General features: G+C 52.1%; 2 protein-coding genes across 4 annotated transcripts in view; one reads left to right on the forward strand and one right to left on the reverse strand.

Annotated features, from left to right (window-relative positions):
* slc25a11 (solute carrier family 25 member 11) overlaps window positions 1–14704 on the reverse strand; it is a 41921-nt gene extending 27217 nt beyond the window's left edge. Inside the window, exons 1-2 of the mRNA XM_072459345.1 lie at window positions 14464–14704; window positions 3994–4146 (exon numbers count right to left, since the gene is read on the reverse strand). Of these exons, the coding sequence (XP_072315446.1) occupies window positions 3994–4146; window positions 14464–14528 (218 nt within the window). The 5' untranslated portion in view covers window positions 14529–14704. The remainder of the gene's footprint in view (window positions 1–3993; window positions 4147–14463) is intronic.
* Window positions 14705–17059: 2355 nt separating this feature from the next.
* The window catches only part of eno3 (enolase 3, (beta, muscle)), an 8877-nt gene continuing 3463 nt past the window's right edge, over window positions 17060–22473 (forward strand). The window contains exons 1-6 of one of the 3 annotated variants that reach the window (XM_072459342.1): window positions 17060–17172; window positions 20092–20181; window positions 20593–20688; window positions 20756–20814; window positions 21296–21365; window positions 22173–22306. In XM_072459342.1, the coding sequence (XP_072315443.1) occupies window positions 20097–20181; window positions 20593–20688; window positions 20756–20814; window positions 21296–21365; window positions 22173–22306 (444 nt within the window). In that variant the 5' untranslated portion in view covers window positions 17060–17172; window positions 20092–20096. Of the gene's footprint in view, window positions 17173–20087; window positions 20182–20592; window positions 20689–20755; window positions 20815–21295; window positions 21366–22172; window positions 22307–22473 lie in introns of all 3 variants that reach the window. The other 2 variants (XM_072459343.1, XM_072459344.1) reach the window with 2 other exon arrangements.

Below are 22473 nucleotides of genomic sequence, written 5' to 3' on the forward strand. Positions count from 1 at the left end.
CGTCAGAGAGACTGAGGAACAGAGAGAAGGTCAGAGAGAACGCCAGAGAGACTGAGGAACAGAGAGAACGTCAGAGAGACTGAGGAACAGAGAGAATGTCAGAGAGAACGTCAGAGAGACTGAGGAACAGAGAGAACGTCAGAGAGAACGCCAGAGAGACTTAGGAACAGATAGAACGCCAGAGAGACTGAGGAACAGAGAGAACGTTAGAGAGAACGCCAGAGAGACTGAGGAACAGAGAGAACGTCAGAGAGAACGTCAGAGAGACTGAGGAACAGAGAGAACGTCAGAGAGAACGTCAGAGAGACTGAGGAACAGAGAGAACGTCAGAGAGACTGAGGAACAGAGAGAACGTCAGAGAGACTGAGGAACAGAGAGAACGTCAGAGAGACTGAGGAACAGAGAGAACGTCAGAGAGACTGAGGAACAGAGAGAACGTCAGAGAGACTGAGGAACAGAGAGAACGTCAGAGAGAACGCCACAGAGACTGAGGAACAGAGAGAACGTCAGAGAGAACGTCAGAGAGACTGAGGAACAGAGAGAACGTCAGAGAGAACGCCAGAGAGACTGAGGAACAGAGAGAACGTCAGAGAGACTGAGGAACAGAGAGAACGTCAGAGAGACTGAGGAACAGAGAGAACGTCAGAGAGAACGCCAGAGAGACTGAGGAACAGAGAGAACGTCAGAGAGAACGTCAGAGAGACTGAGGAACAGAGAGAACGTCAGAGAGACTGAGGAACAGAGAGAAGGTCAGAGAGAACGCCAGAGAGACTGAGGAACAGAGAGAACGTCAGAGAGACTGAGGAACAGAGAGAATGTCAGAGAGAACGTCAGAGAGACTGAGGAACAGAGAGAACGTCAGAGAGAATGCCAGAGAGACTGAGGAACAGAGAGAACGCCAGAGAGACTGAGGAACAGAGAGAACGTCAGAGAGAACGCCAGAGAGACTGAGGAACAGAGAGAACGTCAGAGAGAACGTCAGAGAGACTGAGGAACAGAGAGAACGTCAGAGAGAACGTCAGAGAGACTGAGGAACAGAGAGAACGTCAGAGAGACTGAGGAACAGAGAGAACGTCAGAGAGAACGCCAGAGAGACTGAGGAACAGAGAGAACGTCAGAGAGAACGTCAGAGAGACTGAGGAACAGAGAGAACGTCAGAGAGAACGCCATAGAGACTGAGGAACAGAGAGAACGTCAGAGAGACTGAGGAACAGAGAGAACGTCAGAGAGAACGCCAGAGAGACTGAGGAACAGAGAGAACGTCAGAGAGAACGTCAGAGAGACTGAGGAACAGAGAGAACGCCAGAGAGACTGAGGAACAGAGAGAACGTCAGAGAGAACGTCAGAGAGACTGAGGAACAGAGAGAACGTCAGAGAGAACGCCAGAGAGACTGAGGAACAGAGAGAACGTCAGAGAGAACGCCAGAGAGACTGAGGAACAGAGAGAACGTCAGAGAGAACGTCAGAGAGACTGAGGAACAGAGAGAACGTCAGAGAGAACGCCAGAGAGACTGAGGAACAGAGAGAACGTCAGAGAGAACGCAAGAGAGACTGAGGAACAGAGAGAACGTCAGAGAGAACGTCAGAGAGACTGAGGAACAGAGAGAACGTCAGAGAGCACGCCAGAGAGACTGAGGAACAGAGAGAACGTCAGAGAGACCGTCAGAGAGACTGAGGAACAGAGAGAACGTCAGAGAGACTGAGGAACAGAGAGAACGTCAGAGAGACTGAGGAACAGAGAGAACGTCAGAGAGAACGCCAGAGAGACTGAGGAACAGAGAGAACGTCAGAGAGAACATCAGAGAGACTGAGGAACAGAGAGAACGCCAGAGAGACTGAGGAACAGAGAGAACGTCAGAGAGACCGTCAGAGAGACTGAGGAACAGAGAGAACGTCGGAGAGAACGTCAGAGAGACTGAGGAACAGAGAGAACGTCAGAGAGAACGCCAGAGAGACTGAGGAACAGAGAGAACGTCAGAGAGAACGTCAGAGAGACTGAGGAACAGAGAGAACGTCAGAGAGAACGTCAGAGAGACTGAGGAACAGAGAGAACGTCAGAGAGAACGCCAGAGAGACTGAGGAACAGAGAGAACGTCAGAGAGACCGTCAGAGAGACTGAGGAACAGAGAGAACGTCAGAGAACGTCAGAGAGACTGAGGAACAGAGAGAACGTCAGAGAGAACGTCAGAGAGACTGAGGAACAGAGAGAACGTCAGAGAGAACGCCAGAGAGACTGAGGAACAGAGAGAACGTCAGAGAGACCGTCAGAGAGACTGAGGAACAGAGAGAACGTCAGAGAACGTCAGAGAGACTGAGGAACAGAGAGAACGTCAGAGACTGAGGAACAGAGAGAACGTCAGAGAGACTGAGGAACAGAGAGAACGTCAGAGAGACTGAGGAACAGAGAGAACGTCAGAGAGACTGAGGAACAGAGAGAACGTCAGAGAGACTGAGGAACAGAGAGAACGTCAGAGAGACTGAGGAACAGAGAGAACGTCAGAGAGAACGCCAGAGAGACTGAGGAACAGAGAGAACGTCAGAGAGAACGTCAGAGAGACTGAGGAACAGAGAGAATGTCAGAGAGAACGTCAGAGAGACTGAGGAACAGAGAGAACGTCAGAGAGAACGTCAGAGAGACTGAGGAACAGAGAGAACGTCAGAGAGAACATCAGAGAGACTGAGGAACAGAGAGAACGTCAGAGAGAACATCAGAGAGACTGAGGAACAGAGAACGTCAGAGACTGAGGAACAGAGAGAACGTCAGAGAGACTGAGGAACAGAGAGAACGTCAGAGAGAACGTCAGAGAGACTGAGGAAAAGAGAGAACGTCAGAGAGACTGAGGAACAGAGAGAACATAAGAGAGAACGTCAGAGAGACTGAGGAAAAGAGAGAACATCAGAGAGACTGAGGAACAGAGAGAAGGTCAGAGAGAAGGTCAGAGAGAAGGTCAGAGAGAACGTCAGAGAGAACGTCAGAGAGAACGTCAGAGAGAACGTCAGAGAGAACGTCAGAGAGACTGAGGAACAGAGAGAACGTCAGAGAGAACATCAGAGAGACTGAGGAACAGAGAGAACGTCAGAGAGACTGAGGAACAGAGAGAACGTCAGAGAGAACATCAGGGAGACTGAGGAACAGAGAGAACGTCAGAGAGAACATAAGAGAGAACATCAGAGAGACTGAGGAACAGAGAGAACGTCAGAGAGAACGTCAGAGAGAACGTCAGAGAGACTGAGGAACAGAGAGAACGTCAGAGAGAACATCAGAGAGACTGAGGAACAGAGAGAACATCAGAGAGACTGAGGAACAGAGAGAATGTCAGAGAGAACGTCAGAGAGAACGTCAGAGAACGTCAGAGAGAACATCAGAGAGAACATCAGAGAGAACGTCAGAGAGACTGAGGAACAGAGAGAACGTCAGAGAGAACATCAGAGAGAACGTTAGAAAGAACGTCAGAGTGTGTGTGAGGGGCGTGGCTAAAGCTAGAGTGTGAGAGGCGTGGCTAAAGCTAGCGTGTGAGGGGCGTGGCTAAAGCTAGCGTGTGTGAGAGGCGTGGCTAAAGCTAGCGTGTGAGAGGCGTGGCTAAAGCTAGCGTGTGAGAGGCGTGGCTAAAGCTAGCGTGTGAGAGGCGTGGCTAAAGCTAGCGTGTGAGAGGCGTGGCTAAAGCTAGTGTGTGTGAGGGGCGTGGCTAAAGATAGTGTGTGAGGGGCGTGGCTAAAGATAGTGTGTGAGGGGCGTGGCTAAAGCTAGTGTGTGTGAGGGGCGTGGCTAAAGCTAGCGTGTGAGAGGCGTGGCTAAAGCTAGCGTGTGAGAGGCGTGGCTAAAGCTAGTGTGTGTGAGGGGCGTGGCTAAAGATAGTGTGTGAGGGGCGTGGCTAAAGCTAGCGTGTGTGAGGGGCGTGGCTAAAGCCTCTACGCCGCGTTTGAACCTCTATGTCATGCTTTGGATCATGTCAGACGCATTATGACCTTTGACCTTTGGGTGTGGAAACCTACCCCGTATAAACTCCGCCCACGCCCTCGCTCTTCAGGATGGACATCAGGCAATGGAAGCTGGTCTTGTATTCTCGGGCTTTGCTGCCCTGACCGGCCAACTGCATCCTGTTCTTCACCAGGTCCAGAGGCTGCACGAACACTGTGGCCCCCATCCTGAAAGTACAAGTACTTCAAATACTACTGCATCCTGTTCTTCACCAGGTCCAGAGGCTGCACGAACACTGTGGCCCCCATCCTGAAAGTACAAGTACTTCAAATACTACTGCATCCTGTTCTTCACCAGGTCCAGAGGCTGCACGAACACTGTGGCCCCCATCCTGAAAGTACAAGTACTTCAAATACTAAAGTACTTCAAATGAACCAGGGACTCCGACTCCCAGCATGCATCAGTGACACGTGTTTAGAGGCATTTGGAGTATTTCACTCCAAAAGGATTTATTTACCTCCAACAAAGTACGACAAAGTACAACACTGGACTTTGGTCTCTGTTGAAACACATGAGGGACGGACACTTCCCCCTTTAGCCCGGGACACTTCCCCCTTTAGCCCGGGACACTTCCCCCTTTAGCCCGGGACACTTCCCCCTTTAGAGCCCGGGACACTTCCCCCTTTAGCCCGGGACACTTCTCCCTTTAGAGCCCGGGACACTTCCCCCTTTAGCCCGGGACACTTCCCCCTTTAGAGCCCGGGACACTTCTCCCTTTAGAGCCCGGGACACTTCTCCCTTTAGAGCCCGGGACACTTCCCCCTTTAGAGCCCGGGACACTTCTCCCTTTAGAGCCCGGGACACTTCCCCCTTTAGCCCGGGACACTTCCCCCTTTAGAGCCCGGGACACTTCCCCCTTTAGCCCGGGACACTTCTCCCTTTAGAGCCCGGGACACTTCCCCCTTTAGCCCGGGACACTTCCCCCTTTAGAGCCCGGGACACTTCCCCCTTTAGCCCGGGACACTTCCCCTTTTAGCCCGGGACACTTCTCCCTTTAGAGCCCGGGACACTTCCCCCTTTAGAGCCCGGGACACTTCTCCCTTTAGAGCCCGGGACACTTCTCCCTTTAGAGCCCGGGACACTTCTCCCTTTAGAGCCCGGGACACTTCCCCCTTTAGCCCGGGACACTTCCCCCTTTAGAGCCCGGGACACTTCCCCCTTTAGCCCGGGACACTTCCCCCTTTAGAGCCCGGGACACTTCTCCCTTTAGAGCCCGGGACACTTCCCCCTTTAGCCCGGGACACTTCCCCCTTTAGAGCCCGGGACACTTCCCCCTTTAGCCCGGGACACTTCTCCCTTTAGAGCCCGGGACACTTCCCCCTTTAGCCCGGGACACTTCCCCCTTTAGAGCCCGGGACACTTCCCCCTTTAGCCCGGGACACTTCTCCCTTTAGAGCCCGGGACACTTCCCCCTTTAGCCCGGGACACTTCCCCCTTTAGCCCGGGACACTTCCCCCTTTAGCCCGGGACACTTCCCCCTTTAGAGCCCGGGACACTTCCCCCTTTAGCCCGGGACACTTCTCCCTTTAGAGCCCGGGACACTTCCCCCTTTAGCCCGGGACACTTCTCCCTTTAGAGCCCGGGACACTTCCCCCTTTAGAGCCCGGGACACTTCTCCCTTTAGAGCCCGGGACACTTCTCCCTTTAGAGCCCGGGACACTTCTCCCTTTAGAGCCCGGGACACTTCTCCCTTTAGAGCCCACCGCGGTGAAGTTAGTTTCACGTTGGACGTTGGACATTCGCCTCCGCAACTAGAGCGGGAGCTTCCTCTGAGTGTGCGCCGCCTGCAGTAGCTCGACACAGGGAGCTGCGCGCTGAAGTGCCGCTTGGTACGCCAGTTAGGGACCGTCTCTAAAGTACCGTTTGTTATATTAAAAAATATAAACATATTTATAAAAAAAACAAAAAAAACAACAACATTGAGCATGAATCCAAGTTGCTTATTCTAGATGTCATAGTCCTTTTGGGCTAAAAAATTAACCCTTTGTAGATTTTTAAAGAATATTTTTAGTATAAAAACAAGGATTCTTTACAATAGCTCCTAAGTCAGCTGACCTAGAAAGTCAAACCCAAGTGATTATAGTAGTTGTGGTCTCCAGGTATCACGCACACCTTTTACTTTTTCAAAATAACCCTTTGTAGATTTTTAAGGAATATTTTTCGTCAAAAAACAAGGATTCTTTTTAATAGCTCCTAAGTTAGCAAACCTAGATCGTAAATGCTAAGTGATTATAGTAGTTGTGGTCTCCAGGTATCACGCACACCTTTTACTTTTTCAAATTGATCCTTTGTTGATTTTTAAGGAATATTTTTTGTCAAAAATCAAGGATTCTTTTCAATAGCTCCTAAATCGGGTAACCTAGAAAGTCAACCCCAAGTTATTATAGTAAATTGAGTGTCCAGGTATCACGCACACCTTTTACTTTTTCAAATTAACCCTTTGTAGATTTTTAAGGAATATTTTTTGTCAAAAGAAAAGGATTCTTTTCAATAGCTCCTAAGTCAGCTGACCTAGAAAGTCAAACCCAAGTTATTATAGTAGATTGAGTCTCCAGGTAACACCTTTTACTTTTTCAATTTAACCCTTTTTGAATTTTAAGGAATGTTTTCCGCCAAAAATCAAGGATTATTTTAGCAGTTAGCAAACACCGTAGAGTTGCTGAACTGACTGGTAAACGGTCAAGGAAACGGCCTGTGCTACTGGACCCTGGACCACAGAATGTCAGCAGAGCTTTGAGGCCTTAAAAGCCAAGCTCACCACGGCCCCGGTACTTTGCCTACGCTGACTTCTCCCTCCCATTCATTCTGGAGGTTGGTGCAAGTCATGCTGGATTGGGGGCAGTGCTCTCCCAGGACCAGGAAGGGAAGGTGCGACCTCTTGCGTACGCCAGTCGAGGCCTGCGCCCGACTGAGCGCAACATGTCCAACTACAGCTCCATGAAGCTAGAGTTGTTGGCCCTTAAGTGGGCCCTGACTGAGAAATTCAGGGAGTAACTGCTAGGACACAAATGCGTGATCTATATGGACAACAATCCCCTGAGTCATCCCTCCTCAGACACACTGGGAGCTGTTGAGCAGCGCTGGGCCGCCCAGTTGGCCTCTTTTGATTTTGAATTAAAATATCGTTCAGGTAAGTGTAACCAAAATGCTGACACTTTGTCTCGCCAGCCTGGCACTTCCTTACAGGAAGTGGCACCGGGAACTTGGGGCACATGTCTGCCTAGGCAGTTAAAACAAGCCCTACAAGGAATGGTTACACAGGCAACACAGTCCCTTGTGACTTTTCTACCGCAAGTTGCCCCTGCTGACCTCCGCGAGCTTCAGCAGTCTGACCCCGCCATACAGGAGATCCTGACCTTTTGGCAACAAAATCGACAGCCCACTCGTGAAGAGCGACGAGCCCTCTCTTCGACTGCCCTCTTAGTGCTGGCCCAGTGGGACCGCCTGGTAGAGATAGAGGGGCTGCTGTATCGGCAGGTGTTTCGTCCTGACGGTGGTGGGGCTGTGTATCAACTCCTTCTGCCTAAAGCCTTGGTCCAGAATGTCCTCACCCAGGTCCATCAGGAGCATGGACACCAAGGAATAGAGAGGACTCTGGCCTTGCTGTGTTCCCGGTGCTATTGGCCAGGTATGTCACGGGAGGTAGCCCAATGGTGCCAGGCTTGCGAGAGATGTCAGCATGCAAAGGACAACCAATCGGTTCCTCACGCCTTTATGGGCCACTTACTGGCTTCACAGCCAAACGAGATCCTTGCTATCGACTTTACCCTGTTAGAGCAGACCTCCACTGGTCTGGAAAACGTGCTGGTCATGACTGACGTTTTTAGCAAATACACACTTGTAGTTCCAACCCGCAACAAGCACGCTTCCACTGTGGCGCAAGTCCTGGTCACAGAGTGGTTTGCAAAGTTTGGTGTTCCGGCACGCATACACTCGGACCAGGGACGAAACTTTGAGAGCCCTCTCATCCAGCAGTTGTGTAAGCTGTATGAGATTACAAAGTCTCGGATATTGAACTATTGGCTATTGGCATGAGGCCATATTATCTGCCCCGAGAGTTCTCGCATGTGATTTTGATTGTAGTCTATGTGGCCCCGTCTGCCAATGCTGAATATGCTTGTGAAGCACTGCTCTCCAGCACTTGTAGGCTGCAATCACAGCATCCACAGGCTCTCTTCCTCATCTCTGGTGACTTTAACCACGCTTCTCCCTCTTCTGTCCTACCATCCTACCAACATACACCCAGTATGTCACCTGCCCCACCAGAAACAATAGAACATTGGACTTGTTTTTTGCCAACACCAAAGAGGCTTATTCTTCTTCCCCCCTCCCTCCCCTGGGCAGCTCGGACCACAACCTTGTACATCTGAGGCCTGTGTATGAACCCATCATGCGCAGGCAGCCTGTGGTGTCCCGTGAGGTGAGGATGTGGTCTGCTGAGAGCGAGGAGGCTCTGAGGGACTGCTTCAGCACCACTGTCTGGACTGAGCTTTACGGCCATCAACACCATCAGAGAGTGCATCACGGACTACATCAACTTCTGTTTTGAGAACATTGTTCCCTCCCTGACGGTGCGGTGTTTTCCAAACAACAAGCCATGGATTAACCGTGAACTGAAGGCTCTGCTGAAGGAGAAGAAGAGAGCCTTCAGGTCAGGGAACAAGGAGGAGCTGAGGACTGTGCAGAAAAAGCTGAGGAGGAAGAGCAGGCAGGCTGAGGCCGGCTACAAGAGGAGGATGGAGGAGCAGCTGCAGCAGAAGAACATTCAGGGAGTGTGGAGAAGCCTCCATCTTGGGCTTCAAAATCTCCCCTGCCCAGACAGAGGGGGATCTATAGTGGGTGAATGATTTAAATGCTCACTTCTTGAGATTTGATTGGTCACCCGCCCCTCCCCCTGCACAGCTGCATGCTCCCTCTTCCACAGCTGGACAATGCCCTGCATCCGTTCCTCTTCATTTCTCCGCCCCGGACCATCAGCTCCCCACTTCGCCTGGACTCACCCATCCCCCCAGCACACAGTCCCCCTGCCAACCACTGACTGTCACAGCAGCACAGGTGAGGAGTGAGCGGAAGAGGATTAAAATGAGGAAGGCAGCAGGACCTGACGGCATCAGCCCCAGGCTCCTTAAGTCCTGCGCAGATGAACTGTGTGGAGTTATGGAGCATGTCTTCAACATGAGCCTGAAGCTGAGGCTGGTACCACAGGTCTGAAGACCTCCTGTCTGGTACCTGTGCCTAAGACACCGCGCGCCAAAGACCTCAACAGCTTCAGGCCAGTGGCTCTCACGTCCCACCTGATGAAGACACTGGAGCGGCTGGTCCTGGACCACCTCCGCTCCACCGTGAGCTCAGCCATGGACCCGCTGCAGTTTGCATATCGGTCTGGCATCGGAGTGGAGGACGCCGTCATCTCCCTGCTGCACCGCTCTCTCTCTCACCTGGAAAAGCCTGGCAGCTCTGTGAGGATCCTGTTCTTCGATCTTTCCAGCGCCTTCAACACCATCAGCTCCTGAGGGACAAGCTGGAGACGGCTGGTGTGGAGTATGACCTGGAAGAGTGGATCCTGGACTACCTCACGGACCAACCCCAGTTTGTGAGAGCACGGGACTGTGTGTCTGACACTCGGACCTGCAGTGTGGGGGCACCCCAGGGCACTGTCCTCGCACCCTTTCTTTTCACCCTTTACACTGCAGACTTCAGACACGACACTGCAGAAGTTCTCTGATGACTCTGCCATCATCGGACTCATCACGGACGACGATGATGCAGAGTACAGAGGACTGGCGCAGTACTTTGTGGACTGGTGTTAGCGGAACCACCTCCTCATCAACGCAGGGAAGACCAAGGAGATGGTGGTGGATTTCCGCAGGCGCCACCCCACTGCCCCCTCACCAGTGAACATCCAGGGAAGGGACATTGAGAGAGTGGACTCATACAAGTACCTGGGTGTTCATCTGAACCACAAACTGGACTGGACTCATAACACAGACGCACTGTACAGGAAGAGCCAGAGTCGGCTCTACCTCCTGAGGAGACTCAGGTCTTTTGGAGTGACAGAGCCACTCCTGAAGACCTTCTATGACTCTGTGGTGGCATCAGCCCTCCTGAACGGTGTGGCCTGCTGGAGCAGCAGCATCGCAGAGAGAGAGAGGAGGAGGCTGGACAAAGTCATCAAGAAGTCCAGCTCCGTCCTGGGCTGTGCTCTGGACTCGGTGCAGGAGGTGGGGGACAGAAGGGTCCTGGCTAGATTCACATCTATGCTGGACCATGAGTGCCACCCCCTGCAGTCCGCTCTGGAGAGCAGCTTCAGTGAGAGACTGATCCACCCTCGCTGTGTGAAGGAAAGGTTTCGCAGGTCTTTCCTTCCTGCTGCTATCAGACTTTATAACAAACACTGTTAGTCCTGAACACTCGCAATACTGACTTAACAATGTGCAATTCCGTCATATGTGCAATATGTGCCGTCGTGACACATATTCATGTGCAATTACTGTCGTGATCACATGCAATGGTATTTATGTATTTATTTTTATCTTTATTATTTTTCCCCTCCATCCCTTGTTGGGTAATGTGAGTTTTTGTTTATAAGAGATCTTCTACTGAAAGTGTTTTTCAGACTTCCTATAAGTGATCTGTTCTTTTCTTCTGTATCTACCTCTGTATCTACCTGCGTTGCATCAATGAAATTTCCCCATGTGGCACAATAAAGGAATATCTTATCTTGTCTTATTTTACTCCGTACCACCCAGCAGGAAATGGGCAGTGTGAGCGGTTCAATCGAACACTTCACAATATGTTGCGTGCTCTTCCTGCATCCCGTAAGAGGGACTGGAGTGGTTGCTTACCCCAGGTGCTCTACGCATATAACACCACTCTCCACCAGTCCACTGGTGAGTCTCCTTTCTTCCTGATGTTTGGGCAAGAACCACGTCTGCCTATTGATTGCTTGTTGGGTAGGGTGCAATACCCCGGGGGGGGGGGGGGGGGGGGGGGGGGGGACCACCCGGCTCAACGGCAGCCAAACAAAGAGGGGAGTCCACACAGCACTCACAATAATTAATAGTATATTTTTATTATAAATAATCAGGCCCTGCAAAAGAAACTAATGTATCTGTGTAGATGGCAACTAAATAAGTGTAGTGTGATATGTATCGTTGCAATGAAAATGTGCAAAAATAAACAGACTTAAACTGTGCTGCCACACAGTACAGCAACCAGTCTTGGGGCGTGGCGAGAGAGAGAGAGACTGCTCTCACCAGCCTCCCTTATATCCAGGCTGGCTCCACTCAAGCCAAACGATCCTAAGGTGTGTTAGGAGGGACCTGCAGTGGAGAGAATCACCTGGCAACCAGGAGAGGGTGCTGACTCCCACTGCCCAGGGAGCTGACACCCCTACAGAATCCCTAGGTTCGTAACAGTGGGTGAAAAGAGCACCAGACGCATCTTCAGGTGGCTTTCAACGGGGCAAGAGAAAGATTGCGTCTGGCGGCCTCACGCAGAAAGGCAAATCATGACCAACGGGTCATAGATGTGCCATTTAAGGAAGGCCAGCTGGTGCTACTTCGCGATTACAGTGCTAGGGGTTGTCGGAAGACCCAAGACCTGTGGGGTCCTCAACCTATGTTGTCCTGCAAGCCCCAAGGGAAGATGGTGTGGTGTACACGGTGGCTCCTGTGGATCAACAAACCAAGGTAAAAAGGGTCCACCGATCCCCGTTGAAGGCCCTGCTTTGCAGTGACTCCCCTGCCACTGTCCCTGGTGTGAATCCTCCGGATGCACCTGTAGCACCAATCGTAGAAGATGAACAGTCATTTGAGGATGATTTGTTTTTACAGCCGCCGGTGCGGCAGCCAACAGTTGTGCCCCAAAACTCCTCCCACGTCCCATTACACGTGCCGAGTGCTCAAGAACCATTAGTTGCTCTCCCCACCGTGGTCACTGACCAGGCTCCGCCAGCAATTGACGCTGTGGCCAATCCTGGCTTCAGCAAGGCATCTGTACGCCGGTCCACTCGCACGACCGCTGGCCAATACCTAAATCCCCACCGTATTCCAAGGTCCCTAGTTGAACAACCATCCGGCCAAGGTGCTCCTGTGTCATCCTCCAGGCTGACACAAGTAGTTTTTAGGCCTTGGTGTTAAGTTGTGTTTCATCGTCGGGGCGACGATGCATTTCGGGGGGGGGGTGGAATGTGGCAATATGGGCTGTAGAGGCCTGTGCTGAGGGTACACTTACCTGCCGCTCCGTGGCGCTCAGCTGGCAGACACTTTAAGCGCGCCCTCCTCATCCGCCTCTCGTTTCACCCACACGCTCTTCCGGGCCTTGGTTGTTGGCCACTCCGTCCTCCATTCCAGGTAATGACAATCCCGCGGCTTCGATTCATTTCACAAATTCATGAATTAAATTCTTCCGGTAGTGCCGCTGCAGTGCCACAGGCACCCATAATCCGGTCCGGGGCTCTGGCAAATCACCTAGCAGGTAATGAACTCCCAATTCTCCTCAGTCATTCAGTTTCAACGCTCCTAAATCCCGGTTTGCCCCTGATACACCGGTCAAGTACACCCGTTTGGCTTTTAACGCCTTGTCCATGACCACGTGCCGCAGATTGCGGCGAAGGCGCTGTTGTGCGGCAACAGCTGGCCAACGTTGCATGCGCTGGTCCACTCAGTTTGGATGCAGCCTGTGGTGTGGAGCGATCCCATTGAGCAGCTAAGGAAGTATCGTGTGCTACTCTGTCAACCATGCTCGGTATGTGCCGAGAATTTATTTTGATCAGTTTCGATTGAACGTAGTAATTCCACTGGTAATATTGCAGGTCTCCTGTGGTGGTCCGCAGCGGCTTGGGCACGCCCCCCTCTGCTGTTTAGTTCCTTCTTGGCTTCTTTTTGTTTTGTTCCAGCTCTGTTCTGATCCTGTATTGTGCCTATTTTGCCGTCCCGTTTTGTTCCTGTTTTGTCCCTATTTTGTTCTTATTTCGCCTACTATTATAATAACTTGGGTTTGACTTTCTAGGTCAGCTGACTTAGGAGCTATTGAAAAGAATCCTTGTTTTTTGACGAAAAATATTCCTAAAAAATCTATAAAGGGTTAATTTGAAAAAGTAAAAGGTGTGCGTGATACCTGGAGACCACAACTACTATAATCACTTGGGTTTGACTTTCTAGGTCAGCTGACTTAGGAGCTATTGAAAAGAATTTTTGTTTTTTGACGAAAAATATTCCTTAAAATTCTACAAAGAGTTAAATTGAAAAAGTAAAAGGTGTGCGTGATACCTGGAGACCACAACAACTATAATCACTTAGCGTTTACTATCTAGGTTTGCCAACTTAGGAGCTATTGAAAAGAATCCTTGTTTTTTGACGAAAAATATTCCTTAAAAATCTATAAAGGGTTAAATTGAAAAAGTAAGGAGCTATTGAAAAAGTAAAAGGTGTGCGTGATACCTGGAGACCACAACTACTATAATCACTTAGCTTTTACTATCTAGGTTTGCTAACTTAGGAGCTATTGAAAAGAATCCTTGATTTTTGACGAAAAATATTCCTTAAAAATCTATAAAGGGTTAATTTGAAAAAGTAAAAGGTGTGCGTGATACCTGGAGACCACAACTACTATAATCACTTAGCGTTTACTATCTAGGCTAGCTGACTTAGGAGCTATTGATAAGAATCCTTGATTTTTTGACTAAAAATATTCTTTAAAAATCTACAAAGGGTTTTTCAGCCCAAAAGGACTATTGCATCTAATATTAGCAACTTGGATTCATGCCCAATATTGTTGTTTTTTTTAAATATAAATACGTTTGATATTTTTTAAGACAACACATTTTTAAACAAACGGTACTTTAGAGTTGGTCCCTAACTGGCGTACCAAGCGGCACTTCAGCGCGCAGCTCCCCGCGTCGAGCTACTGCAGGCGGCGCACACTCAGAGGAAGCTCCCGCTCTAGTTGCGGAGGCGAATGTCCAACGTCCAACGTGAAACTAACTTCACCGCGGTTTAGAGCCCGGGACACTTCTCCCTTTAGAGCCCGGGACACTTCTCCCTTTAGAGCCCGGGACACTTCTCCCTTTAGAGCCCGGGACACTTCTCCCTTTAGAGCCCGGGACACTTCTCCCTTTAGAGCCCGGGACACTTCTCCCTTTAGAGCCCGGGACACTTCTCCCTTTAGAGCCCGGGACACTTCTCCCTTTAGAGCCCGGGACACTTCTCCCTTTAGAGCCCGGGACACTTCTCCCTTTAGAGCCCGGGACACTTCTCCCTGTAGCCCGGGTTAAAGACATGTTTTAGCCCGGGTTAAAGACATGTTTACCCCGGGTTAAAGACATGTTTTAGCCCGGGTTAAAGACATGTTTACCCCGGGTTAAAGACATGTTTTAGCCCGGGTTAAAGACATGTTTTTGACCTTACAGACGCGCTCCGTGACCGCTGGAGCTTTAGCCCATTAGCCGCGGAGCTAACAGCGGAGCTAACAGCGGCGCTTACCCGGCGAGTCCCCCGAACAGGAACTTGACGGCTTTGGGGGAGGTTTTGGGCTTTGCGTTGGCCATGTCTGCGCGTGTTCCACGGTGCGGGACTGAAGCGGGGTCCTGTCCGCGGTGCGGTGCTCCGTGCGGTGCGGGCCCCGGGGATGGAGCAGGTTTCACACCGAGAAGAGCAGCTGCAGCCGGGGCAAGGTGACTCCACAGCAGCGGACACCCGGAGATGCAGCAGGCCAATCAGGGGCCGAGCTGGAGCCGAGCGGCCAATCACAGAGCGGGAGGGCGGTGTCACAAGGGGGCGTGTAGTTTGGTTCGTTTAAAGACCCGCAATTTGTGCGGAACTTTGATTATTTATAATGAAGAATATGTTTGTTTGTTTGTTTGTTTGTTTGTCAAAACCTTATACATATCTTATTTTCTGACGGTCACTAAATGCCAAAATAAAACCACATTTATTATATCATATGTCAAACAAAACCATGGCAACAGTTTCATACAAACAGAATAAAGCACCAAATGAAAAGACTTATGAATAAATGTAAGTCAAGTTAACAACTTTATTTAATTCGGTTTGACGATTTAACACATCCTGGTCCTGGTGCTGGTCCTGGTGCTGGTGCTGGTCCTGGTGCTAGTCCTGGTGCTAGTCCTGGTGCTGGTGCTGGTCCTGGTGCTAGTCCTGGTCCTGGTGCTGGTCCTGGTGCTGGTCCTGGTGCTAGTCCTGGTGCTGGTCCTGGTGCTGGTCCTGGTGCTGGTCCTGGTGCTGGTCCTGGTCCTGGTGCTAGTCCTGGTGCTAGTCCTGGTGCTGGTCCTGGTGCTAGTCCTGGTCCTGGTGCTGGTCCTGGTGCTAGTCCTGGTCCTGGTGCTAGTCCTGGTCCTGGTGCTAGTCCTGGTGCTGGTGCTGGTGCTGGTCCTGGTGCTGGTCCTGGTCCTGGTGCTAGTCCTGGTGCTAGTCCTGGTGCTGGTGCTAGTCCTGGTGCTGGTCCTGGTGCTGGTCCTGGTGCTAGTCCTGGTGCTGGTCCTGGTGCTGGTCCTGGTGCTAGTCCTGGTGCTGGTCCTGGTGCTAGTCCTGGTCCTGGTGCTAGTCCTGGTCCTGGTGCTGGTCCTGGTCCTGGTGCTAGTCCTGGTCCTGGTCCTGGTGCTAGTCCTGGTGCTAGTCCTGGTGCTGGTCCTGGTGCTAGTCCTGGTCCTGGTGCTGGTCCTGGTGCTAGTCCTGGTCCTGGTCCTGGTGCTGGTCCTGGTGCTAGTCCTGGTGCTGGTCCTGGTGCTAGTCCTGGTCCTGGTGCTGGTCCTGGTGCTGGTCCTGGTGCTAGTCCTGGTCCTGGTCCTGGTGCTGGTCCTGGTGCTAGTCCTGGTCCTGGTGCTGGTCCTGGTGCTGGTCCTGGTGCTAGTCCTGGTGCTAGTCCTGGTGCTGGTCCTGGTGCTAGTCCTGGTGCTGGTCCTGGTGCTAGTCCTGGTCCTGGTGCTGGTCCTGGTCCTGGTGCTAGTCCTGGTCCTGGTCCTGGTGCTGGTCCTGGTCCTGGTGCTAGTCCTGGTCCTGGTGCTGGTCCTGGTCCTGGTCCTGGTGCTGGTCCTGGTCCTGGTGCTAGTCCTGGTCCTGGTCCTGGTGCTGGTGCTGGTCCTGGTGCTAGTCCTGGTCCTGGTCCTGGTGCTAGTCCTGGTGCTGGTCCTGGTGCTAGTCCTGGTCCTGGTGCTGGTCCTGGTCCTGGTGCTAGTCCTGGTCCTGGTCCTGGTGCTAGTCCTGGTGCTGGTCCTGGTGCTGGTCCTGGTGCTGGTGCTAGTCCTGGTCCTGGTGCTAGTCCTGGTCCTGGTGCTGGTCCTGGTCCTGGTCCTGGTGCTGGTCCTGGTCCTGGTGCTAGTCCTGGTCCTGGTCCTGGTGCTAGTCCTGGTGCTAGTCCTGGTGCTAGTCCTGGTCCTGGTCCAAGGTTCTTAATCTGAATATATTTTTAGATCTAAATGTTGTTGTTAAATTTAGACTCTGAAAGGACACAGCCAAAGGGCAAAGGTCAGGGGGAGGAGACAAGGAGACTGGGAGAGGAGACTAGGAGACTAGGAGAGGAGACTAGGAGACTAGGAGAGGAGACTAGGAGAGGAGACTAGGAGACTAGGAGAGGAGACTAGGAGAGGAGACTAGGAGACTAGGAGAGGAGACTAGGAGAGGAGACTAGGAGACTAGGAGAGGAGACAAGGAGACTAGGAGACTAGGAGACTAGGAGAGGAGACTAGTAGACCAGGAGAGGAGACTAGGAGACCAGGAAAGGAGACTAGGAGAGGAGACTAGGAGACTAGGAGAGGAGACTAAGAGACTAGGAGAGGAGACTAGGAGACTAGGAGAGGAGACTAGGAGAGGAGACTAGGAGACTAGGAGAGGAGACTAGGAGACTAGGAGAGGAGACTAGGAGACTAGTGTGTGAAACACTGCTTTGTGGGCGTGGACGTTACTTCAGACAAACGTCACGTGATTTATAGATCAAGGACAAAACAAATTAAATCTCAAAGTTCAAATCTTTTCATTTTGAAACATGAAGTTTAAAAACTTTAAAGTTCACGTTTATTTAACGCTTCACGCACAGGCGCGTGCGTAGCCCCGCCCCCTCTCTCTGTCACGTCTATAAATGTCCCTCACGGTCCCAGTCCCGGTCCCACTCCGGATCTGCGTCCCGGGACCTTCTGGACTCACCTGACCCGCCTGGACCCGCCTGGACCCGCTCAGGTATGGCCCCGGGGCCCCGGAGCCCCGCAGCTCATCCCAACCGGGACTAAACCGGGACGCAACAAACCGAACCGTCTCCCGTGGAGCCCCGCGCGGAAGAACGCGCCTCCTTTTCCGCGTTTGGCCGCGTTTAATCTGCTTCCACCCTTCAGGGCCCCCCTCAGACACCCGGGGGCCCCCCTCAGACACCCGGGGGCCCCCCTCAGACACCCGGGGGCCCCCCTCAGACACCCGGGGGCCCCCCTCAGACACCCGGGGGCCCCCCTCAGACACCCGGGGCTCCCCTCAGACTGAGGGCAGGGGACGCAGGGTTTGTGTTTCCGCTTCCGTTTGACCCTGTGAAGGTTAAAGAGGAGACGAGGGTCAAAGTGCACGGGGGAGGGGACACCTAACACCGCGTGACGTCAGGCGCGCGTGCGTGTTACGTAAAGACTTAAACAAATGTCAAAGTTCATCTGCAGATGAAGTGAGGCTTGAGGCTTGAGGCTTGCCTCCTCTCCTTGTCTCCTCTCCTTGTCTCCTCTCCTTGCCTCCTCTCCCTGCCTCCTCTCTCCCTGCCTCCTCTCTCCCTGCCTCCTCTCTCCCTGCCTCCTCTCTCCCTGCCTCCTCTCTCCTTGCCTCCTCTCTCCTTGCCTCCTCTCTCCTTGCCTCCTCTCTCCTTGCCTCCTCTCTCCTTGCCTCCCCTCCTTGCCTCCCCTCCTTGCCTCCCCTCCTTGCCTCCTCTCTCCTTGCCTCCTCTCTCCTTGCCTCCCCTCCTTGCCTCCTCTCTCCTTGCCTCCTCTCTCCTTGCCTCCTCTCTCCTTGCCTCCTCTCTCCTTGCCTCCTCTCTCCATGCCTCCTCTCTCCATGCCTCCTCTCCTTGCCTCCCCTCCTTGCCTCCTCTCCTTGCCTCCTCTGTCCTTGCAGCCTCATTCTTCTGAGGTCACTCTCTTTTATAACTCTGACATTCAAAAGCCACAGGTCGTGACTCTCCAGTTCTGCTTCTCGTCTCGACGCTCTCGGATTAGAACAAACTCCTCAGACGTTTCACACCGGCACATGTCATGAGTCTGCTCATGTCGCAGGTTTATGATGTCATGAGTCTGCTCATGTCGCAGGTTTATGATGTCATGAGTCTGCTCATGTCGCAGGTTTATGATGTCATGAGTCTGCTCATGTCGCAGGTTTATGATGTCATGAGTCTGCTCATGTCGCAGGTTTATGATGTCATGAGTCTGCTCATGTCGCAGGTTTATGATGTCATGAGTCTGCTCATGTCGCAGGTTTATGATGTCATGAGTCTGCTCATGTCGCAGGTTTATGATGTCATGAGTCTGCTCATGTCGCAGGTTTATGATGTCATGAGTCTGCTCATGTCGCAGGTTTATGATGTCATGAGTCTGCTCATGTCGCAGGTTTATGATGTCATGAGTCTGCTCATGTCGCAGGTTTATGACGTCTCGAAAATGCCTCTGAGGGCGAAAGTGAAAAACAGATTAAACAATGTCCATGGAGACGAGGGACAATGTCCCAGAGTCCTCTGTCCTTAAGCCCCTCCTTCTGTCCTTAGCCCCTCCTTCTGCAGGGTCAAGTCTAAGCCTGGAGGAGTTCCACAGTGAAGGAGAGATCTGACTCAGACTCATGAAGTCTAAAGGTCCAGAGTTTACAGCCTCTTTTTCTGTGCAAAGGGTTTGACTCTAAAAACATGTTCTGAGACACGTGCGACTCAAGGTCTAAAGGTCAGAACTACAGAGGCAGTGAAACTGCAGCCATTCATCGACTTGTCCTGACAGGCAGTCGAAAGGTCAAGTTTGTCGAAAGGTCGAGTTTGTCGAAAGGTCGAGTTTGTCGAAAGGTCGAGTTTGTCGAAAGGTCAAGTCTCAAACAGAAATCCTTCAGTTGAAGTTCTATTTTTATGGTGTTTAGAGTGTTTGTCCTCGCAGTTGGTGTACTTGTACTGCAGTTGGTGTACTTGTAGTGCAGTTGGTGTACTTGTACTGCAGTTGGTGTACTTGTAGTGCAGTTGGTGTACTTGTACTGCAGTTGGTGTACTTGTACTGCAGTTGGTGTACTTGTAGTGCAGTTGGTGTACTTGTAGTGCAGTTGGTGTACTTGTACAGCAGTTGGTGTACTTGTAGTGCAGTTGGTGTACTTGTACTGCAGTTGGTGTACTTGTACTGCAGTTGGTGTACTTGTAGTGCAGTTGGTGTACTTGTAGTGCAGTTGGTGTACTTGTAGTGCAGTTGGTGTACTTGTACTGCAGTTGGTGTACTTGTAGTGCAGTTGGTGTACTTGTACTGCAGTTGGTGTACTTGTAGTGCAGTTGGTGTACTTGTACTGCAGTTGGTGTACTTGTAGTGCAGTTGGTGTACTTGTACTGCAGTTGGTGTACTTGTACTGCAGTTGGTGTACTTGTAGTGCAGTTGGTGTACTTGTAGTGCAATTGGTGTACTTGTACTGCAGTTGGTGTACTTGTAGTGCAGTTGGTGTACTTGTAGTGCAGTTGGTGTACTTGTAGTGCAGTTGGTGTACTTGTAGTGCAGTTGGTGTACTTGTACTGCAGTTGGTGTACTTGTACTGCAGTTGGTGTATTTTGCTGGTTCTGGGACATGTCTCTGTTGAGGGCGGGCCTAGAGCCAGTTCCTTGCTCTGATTGGCTGGTGTAAGGCTGCTGTGATTGGCTGTTGGAGTGGGAGGCGGACTCAGCGATGGCACAGAGCAGCAGGTCAGAGTGTTTGTTGCAGTGACGGTAGTTACAGTGGTAGTAGTAGTTACAGTGGTAGTAGTAGTTACAGTGGTAGTAGTAGTTACAGTGGTAGTAGTAGTTACAGTGGTAGTAGTAGTTACAGTGGTAGTAGTAGTTACAGTGGTAGTAGTATTAGTAGTAGTATTGAGGGTTGAAGTATTTCTCCTGATGCTCTGTCTTTATTCTTGTTTCAGTCAGAATGTCGATCACAAAGATTCACGCTCGAGAGATTCTGGACTCCAGAGGAAACCCCACTGTGGAGGTCGACCTGTGGACCGCCAAGGGTAACTGCTACTGCTACTGCTACTGCTACTGCTACTGCTACTGCTACTGCTACTGCTACTGCTACTGCTACTGCTACTGCTACTGCTACTGCTACTACTACTACTTATACTGCTACTACTGTCGTTCTGGGGGCGTGTACCATGTGTATAAGTACTTCTCTGGCGTGTACCATGTGTATAAGTACTTCTCTGGCGTGTACCATGTGTATAAGTACTTCTCTGGCGTGTACCATGTGTATAAGTACTTCTCTGGCGTGTACCATGTGTATAAGTACTTCTCTGGCGTGTACCATGTGTATAAGTACTTCTCTGGCGTGTACCATGTGTATAAGTACTTCTCTGGCGTGTACCATGTGTATAAGTACTTCTCTGGTGTGTACCATGTGTATAAGTACTTCTCTGGTCCCTCAGGGCTCTTCAGAGCTGCTGTTCCCAGTGGAGCGTCTACTGGAGTCCATGAAGCGCTGGAGCTCAGGGACGGAGACAAGAGCCGCTACCTGGGCAAAGGTCAGTCCTGACCGGACCCGGCTCTGGACCCGGCTCTGGTTCTGGTTCTGATGCTGTTTCGTTGCAGGAACTATAAAGGCTGTGGATCACGTGAACAAAGACATTGCTCCTAAACTCATCGAGAAGGTGTGTAACCGTTAGCCCCGCCCCTCATGTTACTGCTAGCCCCGCCCCTCATGTTACTGCTAGCCCCGCCCCTCATGTTACTTCTAACTCCGCCCCTCTCGTCTTACTTCTAACCCCGCCCCTCTCGTCTTACTTCTAACCCCGCCCCTCTCGTCTTACTTCTAACCCCGCCCCTCTCGTCTTACTTCTAACCCCGCCCCTCTTGTGTTACTTCTAACCCCGCCCCTCTCGTCTTACTTCTAACCCCGCCCCTCTCGTCTTACTTCTAACCCCGCCCCTCTCGTCTTACTTCTAACCCCGCCCCTCTCGTCTTACTTCTAACCCCGCCCCTCTTGTGTTACTTCTAACCCCGCCCCTCTCGTCTTACTTCTAACCCCGCCCCTCTCGTCTTACTTCTAACCCCGCCCCTCTCGTCTTACTTCTAACCCCGCCCCTCTCGTCTTACTTCTAACCCCGCCCCTCTTGTGTTTGTGTTTCTCAGAACTTTAATGTGGTCGAGCAGGAGAAGATTGACAACTTCATGTTGGAGCTCGATGGAACTGAGAACAAGTGTAAGTGTGTCCTCCCAGTGCCTCAGATGCCCTCCCTGACTCCTCCCTGACTCCTCCCTGACCCCTCCCTGACCCCTCCCTGACCCCTCCCTGACTCCTCCCTGACTCCTCCCTGACCCCTCCCTGACCCCTCCCTGACTCCTCCCTGACTCCTCCCTGACCCCTCCATGACTCCTCCCTGACCCCTCCATGACTCCTCCCTGATCCCTCCCTGACCCCTCCATGACTCCTCCCTGACCCCTCCATGACTCCTCCATGACTCCTCCCTGACTCCTCCCTGACCCCTCCCTGACTCCTCCCTGACTCCTCCCTGACTCCTCCATGACTCCTCCCTGACTCCTCCCTGACCCCTCCATGACTCCTCCCTGATCCCTCCCTGATCCCTCCCTGACCCCTCCATGACTCCTCCCTGACCCCTCCATGACTCCTCCATGACTCCTCCCTGACTCCTCCCTGACCCCTCCATGACTCCTCCCTGACCCCTCCATGACTCCTCCCTGACCCCTCCATGACTCCTCCCTGATCCCTCCCTGATCCCTCCCTGATCCCTCCCTGACTCCTCCCTGACCCCTCCCTGACTCCTCCCTGACTCCTCCCTGACTCCTCCCTGACCCCTCCCTGACTCCTCCCTGACCCCTCCATGACTCCTCCCTGACCCCTCCATGACTCCTCCCTGACCCCTCCCTGACCCCTCCATGACCCCTCCCTGACTCCTCCCTGACCCCTCCATGACTCCTCCCTGACCCCTCCCTGACCCCTCCATGACCCCTCCCTGACCCCTCCCTGACCCTCTCTCTGTCTCTGCAGCTAAGTTCGGGGCCAATGCGATCCTGGGCGTGTCTCTGGCTGTGTGTAAAGCTGGAGCAGCAGAGAAGGCCGTCCCTCTGTACAGACACATCGCAGACCTGGCTGGGAACAAGGACGTGATCCTGCCTGTGCCAGTGAGTCCTGCTGCTGACCCCTGTCCTGACGCTGTCCAGTCCTGACCCGGTTCTGATCTGGTCCTCTGTCCTGACCTGGTTCTGATCTGGTCCTCTGTCCTGACCTGGTCCTGACCCCGTCCGGTCCTCTTCTGTCCTGACCCTGTCCTGACCCTGTCCTGACCCTG

This window comes from Eucyclogobius newberryi, unplaced genomic scaffold (genome assembly GCF_026437365.1).
Source record: "Eucyclogobius newberryi isolate DKJ021-1_F unplaced genomic scaffold, fEucNew1.0.hap1 SCAF_22, whole genome shotgun sequence".
Classification (NCBI taxonomy): domain Eukaryota; kingdom Metazoa; phylum Chordata; class Actinopteri; order Gobiiformes; family Gobiidae; genus Eucyclogobius; species Eucyclogobius newberryi.